General features: G+C 45.8%; 2 protein-coding genes across 3 annotated transcripts; one reads left to right on the top strand and one right to left on the bottom strand.

Moving 5' to 3' along the window:
* The first annotated feature begins 1,400 nt into the window (after positions 1–1,400).
* Positions 1,401–3,573, top strand: LOC119353498 (XIAP-associated factor 1-like). The gene is made up of 5 exons (XM_037620119.1): positions 1,401–1,685; positions 1,954–2,092; positions 2,490–2,627; positions 2,747–2,868; positions 3,182–3,573. The coding sequence occupies exons 1-5, from the start codon at positions 1,639–1,641 to the stop codon at positions 3,342–3,344; spliced, it is 609 nt and encodes a 202-aa protein (XP_037476016.1). The 5' UTR covers positions 1,401–1,638; the 3' UTR covers positions 3,345–3,573.
* Positions 3,574–3,706: 133 nt separating this feature from the next.
* Positions 3,707–5,785, bottom strand: LOC119353497. Of its 2 annotated transcripts, none has more exons than XM_037620117.1 (5): positions 5,406–5,785; positions 5,164–5,327; positions 4,333–5,026; positions 4,157–4,248; positions 3,707–4,069 (listed from the first exon to the last, which is right to left on the bottom strand). In XM_037620117.1, the coding sequence occupies exons 1-5, from the start codon at positions 5,724–5,726 to the stop codon at positions 3,949–3,951; spliced, it is 1,392 nt and encodes a 463-aa protein (XP_037476014.1). In that variant the 5' UTR covers positions 5,727–5,785; the 3' UTR covers positions 3,707–3,948. The 2 variants fall into 2 exon arrangements, with proteins under 2 accessions (XP_037476014.1, XP_037476015.1); XM_037620118.1 differs by having other exon boundaries at positions 4,333–5,023; positions 5,406–5,784.
* Between the last annotated feature and the right edge of the window lie 421 nt (positions 5,786–6,206).

The raw sequence follows: 6,206 nt of genomic DNA, 5'->3' as shown, positions 1-6,206 counted from the left end.
CTCAAACAAGGTAGTTATGAGGATAGAACTCAGGGTGGCTACCATCGATGATGCTAGCCAGCAAGCTCCTGGGTGACTACTCGATGCCGACCATTGTTGGTTTCCTTCATGGCTATTGTAAAATGGTGCTTCATATATCATATGCTCTTTATTGGGATGTTCATTGGCATGCCTGTATCACTGCACTTTTGTTCCTTTCTTAGGGGGTTGCAAGGATCATATACTAATGGCTACAGACAGATGAATAAATAAGAGAAGTTACATTGTTGCAACTATTCTCAGTTATGAGAATACTGAAATGGATATTGACTGATGAGATGATGTTCGTACATGTTGAAGCAGGTTTCGGAAATAAGTAATGGATATAGACCTAACTATGCTCATCTTGTTGGTAAGACATTTTCATAGATCGTTCTTTTCTTGTTCTGGTTGAGATATACTAAAGGTTGTGTACCTATGAAAAAATAAGATACTTCAAATTTTGTATGTAGTACTAAATTTTGTATGTAGTACTTGGTGTATGTGTGCTCATGAGGTGTCCAGGAACATTAGATTTTGTTATGTTCTATTTTCTTACCATGTACCAACTATGTATACAGTACTCCGAGACTGCTATCGAAGTGACTTTTCTTTTAACTGTTTCTCCATGAAAGTACCATTTATCTTTGATATTGTGTGATGATCACCGAATAACTTATATACCTTTTCAGTAATGACTCTGGATAAAGACGGAGCAGATAACATAATCTTGGCGAAGGCATCTCAATGGAGATGGGACAGTGTTGCACAAGTGGATTTATTGGGTTGGAGAAATAGAAAAAAATCTTGCTTGGTTCTTGTATTCTCTTTCCAATGTACCTTTTTAATGTATTTTCGGCATGGAATAGATGATACCTCTCACTTAAGTTTGAACTTCGATACGTTTCATAATATGATTGGGTATTCATGTCTTATACATTATGTTTCATTTTTTCCACAATTATGCACCCTTAATTTATGTTCGTATTGCCTTTATAACTTGTTTATTGATTGATGTCATATATACTCCTACTCACAGTCTATTATGTGAGAAATTGTTTATGTTTTAATAGCTTTCCATGGATAATGAACTGTGTATGGTGGCTTTATTAATCTTCAAGCATTATTACATGTTAGTGATCTTGAATGCATGTTTGTCATGATTCACTTATGTGTGCGTGATTGGGAGTGGTACTTCTCAGAAAATAAAATTGATGTCTCACCGGTTGGGTCACTGACATGTGGGTCAGTCACCTGTTGGACTCACATGTCATAGATACAAAGATAGGTGCCTTAAAGCACCGAAGCATCGTCCGGTGGCGCCCTAGTCCATGGAATCGAGCGTCTATCAGGACAGACAGGTGGGCCAGGACGACCGGTACGCCGGTGAAACTACCGCTCCCATCGCCGCGCTGAAGTCGAATCCCCACAGCCCCCGGCTCCGACACGGTCACTCCGCCTCACCTCACCACGAGCCCCCTCGATATCTCCTCCTCCAGCCCCTCTGCTCTTCTCGCCTCCATCCCCAGAAGACCCCCTGATTCGGCGAGGTTCCAATTCGGCCGGCGACTCGGATCTCGGCGCGGGGTTGCAGCGGTGATCCCTCAGGACTCGCAAGCCATGGCCGCCGCCGATCCCGCCGTCGCCACCTCCACCTGCGCGCACTGGTAACCTTCCGGCCTCTCGCGGCGCCGTCGGTCGTCTGTTTCTCACTATCTGCTGCTGGCTACGAGCTGCCAAATAATAGTAGTACTATTGCTTTCCTCTTTCCACCCGGCAATATTTTTACTTACTACAGTAGTTCATCAGTTATTAGTAGCCTTTTCCCCCTCTGCGATGGCAATTCATCGCATGCACTGCTAATATAGGTAGTGCTTGGGGGCATGTCTTGTGCTTGCCGATTACTGACCGTACTTGTCTGCGAATTTTCTTCAGTAACCGAGAGGTTCCGTCTCCCAACATCGCGCTGCATTCTGCACACTGCGCTCGCAACCTTCACTTGAAGTGTGAGCATTGTGGAGATATGGTCCCAAGGAAGCACATGGATAAGCACTATGATGATAACCATGCTCCGGTACTTCTCCAAATTATAACCGTATCCAGAATGTATTCATTTGATTTTGATGTATGCACACATTTTCATTCTCCTAGCGGTTATTCTTCGCATAGCCTGTGATGCTGCTCAACCCAATATCTTGCATAAATTCATCACATAAACCCACATTACAGCTAAGATCGTTCTGACATAATCTAGCTGCAGCACTACGGTAGCCAAATAACCTGCGTGCCAGGAAAAGACTCGGTGATTTGATCATCATGTCAGTGTCTTATGCTTTGTGTGGAAAACATGCATTCATATAACCACTGGATAGATTAAGAAGATGGCAACAGATATACATCTTACTGGATTTATGTACTTCCGGTATTACTAATCCTAACACCGCTAATCAGATTCTTATTTGCGGATATAGGTGAATTGCCCACTCTGCGAACAAACTGTGGAGCATGAGCTGTGGGATCTTCATAAACGCTTACAGTGCCCACAAAGGATGCTTGCGTGCCAGTATTGCAAGTTTGAACTACCTGCAGCTGACATTTTTGAGCATCAGGTGTGAATGTATTCATACGTTATTACTCAAAAAACTGGACAACATTCTTTTCCTTAAAACATTATAAGCCACACATATATAGTCCATCTCTGTCTAACTATATGAGTTTTGCTCTACAGGATGTATGTGGAAATCGAACAAAATATTGTCAACCTTGCAACAAGGACATCAGACTTCGAGAATGGATTGGACACGAGCTCCTACTCCATTCAAAAACAAATGCCGCTGCAGAATCTTCAAGGTAAAAACATGGAACCTTATATTGATGCACGTGACTTGTTTATGTAGACATGATTCAGTGTAAGTTTCAGTTAGAACAATGCTGCTTAGCATTTTCAGTTGCAATTTTTAGACAAAGATAAGCCGGCTATATATCTCAGTTAGAACAGTGCTGCTTAGCATCTTCAGTTGCAGTTTTTAGATAAAAATCCTTTAATACAGTGCCTCAGCCTATCGTTTAAATCTATTAGCTGTGACAATAGAAGTGTATTTCTATCGTCACAGCTAATTCTATTTGAGCCTGCCTTCTGATACAATTCAAATTCTTGTGACAGATCCATGCTGGAAAAAGAAGAGGGTGGTCGTCACAAGCAAGCACGCCCCGCTTTTGGTTTGAAACACAAGCAACTGCTCCTCACAATTGCAATAACCGGACTTGCTGTACTGATTGGATCCATTCTGTTCCAAAGAAGGATTGGAAGTTCCGAAGCCTTGTAAAGTTGTAATGATGTTCACCGCAGGAATGTAGATCAATTTTTTTTGTGCCTTCTAAATCTTAATGCACAAGTTCTTCCATAATCAATAGCAGAGCTTATTCCTTGAGTAATGTTCAGAACAAAAACCATGTAGAATATCAGAAATCACCGGATCGAGAAATGTGCTGTGCCTCACAATGTATGCCAATATGATACTTCCTGATGGCAATAAAGTATTACAGATTACCTTACAAGGGTTCATATCTGTTTCTTTTCTTGCTTTCATCAATCTGTTGTTAATGATAGACCTTTTACGGGTTTTTTGCTCAAATGTTATCTCATCAATCATTTCAACAAATTGCGCTCTTTAATCTTCATGCAAGATGTTTAAAGTTGACCACTAAATTAATTGAAGTACCTGATAACACATTAGTTCAGTCTGGAATGCTACAAACTAAAAACTTGCAGGACTCTGTTCCCCTAAAGTATGAGATGCATTCATGAAGGGGAAAATAGGCTACGGACTTTCTGCTTACTAGAACAGGCAGCAACTACAACAATCTCAAAATTCCTCTATGTTGTAAGTTGATTTTGGCAGGGCCCCTTTCACAAACGAAAGAAAGGCTCTATTTCCTAACTAACCGATGTTGCTTCTTTAAAGCGCTTGCAGTAAATAGCCTATATGTGGACGGATCCATCTCAGCGATCTTCCCAAATTGCTTGTCATAGAAGCCCCATAGCTCGAACCTGTATCAAATCAAAACATCAAGGAACAGTGTCAGCATGTCAAAAGGATGATAAACTAAATGCCAGTGTCAGAAAAAAAAAACATACCAGTATGCTAAGAACTGAAATGGAGCATACTCGCCGTAGATTTTATCCAATTCCATATGAACAGATTTGATGGTGCTTGCAATTTTATGACACTGCAAGAAATTCCATACATAAATGACATACTGAAACAGTGAAACCCCATGAACACTAAATCAAGGATGTAGAGGGGAAAATACCTGCTTTAAATGCCTAATTGTCTCGGTATCAGCTGGGATCATGTGGAAAAATCCCATGCACATGAGCACATTGGCACGAGTGAAAGGGCCGAATCCGGAGATAGTGGTTAACTCGTTATTCAGTCTTTCATAGGTAGACGGGATAGTAGATAGCTCTTCTGTAGCTGGTAAAGACATTTTCTGCATTTCTTCAAGATTTTGTAGGCATACCTTTCCTTCCACAATGCTGCGTGCAAGCAACACAATCCGCTCCGCTCGATATCCAAGGTTACAGCATTTCGCTAAGAAGTCTTCATCCAGATACGCCAATTCTTCCGGAGTAGGGAAATCTCCAATGCAACCTTCCAAGCTGAGCTCTGAAGAATCAAATGACTGACATGCACTGCCTGTTTCAGGCGCAACTTGGGGCAAGCTAGCCGATTTTTCATCCGTTTCCAAATGTGTTATGACATCGCTAGTACCAGTTGCCACTCTTGCATCCTCCGCGGTTTCTACTCTTGGATCCTCCAAGCACTCCAACTCGGTAAACTTTGTTTCTAGCTTGACACGGACATTCCGATTCTTGCCGCGCTTCCTTTTAAGCTCCCTGATTGGAGGTGTCCTTAACTCAAGAACTTCAGTACCAGATGAATGTCTCAACTCCAACTGAAGCTCGCACAGCGCAGTAGCCATTGCCAATGTTCTTGTCCATCTGCTGGGCAATAACATGGCAATATAAGATACGTATTTTGCAAATGCAGTTAAAGATACTGGAAAACTGCGCACTTCTGAATTCTGATGCTCAGTAACACATACAGAGGAAAGCAGAGGGAAATCAAGACTGGGACGTACTGGCAATTGCAGAGGAGGATGCACTTGACCATGTCCTCGAACAGCGTGGGCGAGCGGAAGATGCGGCCGAACCCCGCCTCCCTCGCGGCGGCGTGCATCGCCTGGAACTCCGCCACCACCCTGCCGTCCTCCTCCGACAGCCGCAGCATCCGCCGCACTTGCTCCTGCCAACGGAAAACCAAGAATCCATCAGCCAACGCGAGCTTCTTTTCTTCTCCGGGTCCGGCGAAAGCCCTGCTTACGAGGATGCAGTCCTGGTCGAGCGGGGAGAGGGCGTCGGCGCCGAAGAGGGAGACGAGGAGGGAGCGGGAGGGGCGCGCGGGGTGGCGGGAGACGCGGGCGAGCAGGGACCTGGAGCGGTCGGAGGCGAGGCGGAGCGGGCGGAGGAGCGCGCGGGAGGCCGGGTCCCAGCGGTTGGGCGCCATCATGAACAGCCCGTGGCTGCACACGGCCGCTTCCAGGTCGAACGGCGCCGCGCCGAGCGGGAGCTCCAGCTCCAGCTCCACGCGCGCGCGGGGCAGCGGTGGCGCGGCGGCGGGGCCGCCCTCTAGGGTCGTCGGCATGGCCGTTTCCTGGGTGCCGGGGAGCACGCGGGCGGCGGAGATTCAGGAGCGGCAGAAGCCCCCGGAAAGGTCGAATCTGGTCAATTAATTAGACCCATTAACGGTCGCGCAAAGGGCGCCCCCTCGCTGCATCCACCTCATCACTGTCAGTCAGAGTAAAAAAAGAGTCGTAAAAAAATAATGTGCTAGCGAGGGAAAAAGAACCAGAGGAGGGATTGGGCATGACCTGGTCTCCGCACGCCCACCTTTTCTCTTGATGCCGCCGCCTCCTCTCCTCTCCTCTCCCTCGATTCTCCTCGCGCCGCCATGCCGTTCTTCCTCTGCCTCTGTGCGTGCTCCGAGCCCCTCCTCTTCCTCGTGCCGTCGGCCTCCTCATCTCTCCTCGTTGGCCGTCGCTCCTAAGTCGTGGAGCTCCTCGCCGCGGTTGCAGGGTCCAAGCAAAGACGAAGAGGAGACCCCAAGATCCAGTCGCGCCTTCTT

This window comes from Triticum dicoccoides, chromosome 2A (assembly GCF_002162155.2).
Source record: "Triticum dicoccoides isolate Atlit2015 ecotype Zavitan chromosome 2A, WEW_v2.0, whole genome shotgun sequence".
NCBI lineage: Eukaryota > Viridiplantae > Streptophyta > Magnoliopsida > Poales > Poaceae > Triticum > Triticum dicoccoides.
The sequence above is the reverse complement of the archived record's forward strand: the minus strand, read 5'-3'. Positions and strand labels throughout refer to the sequence as shown.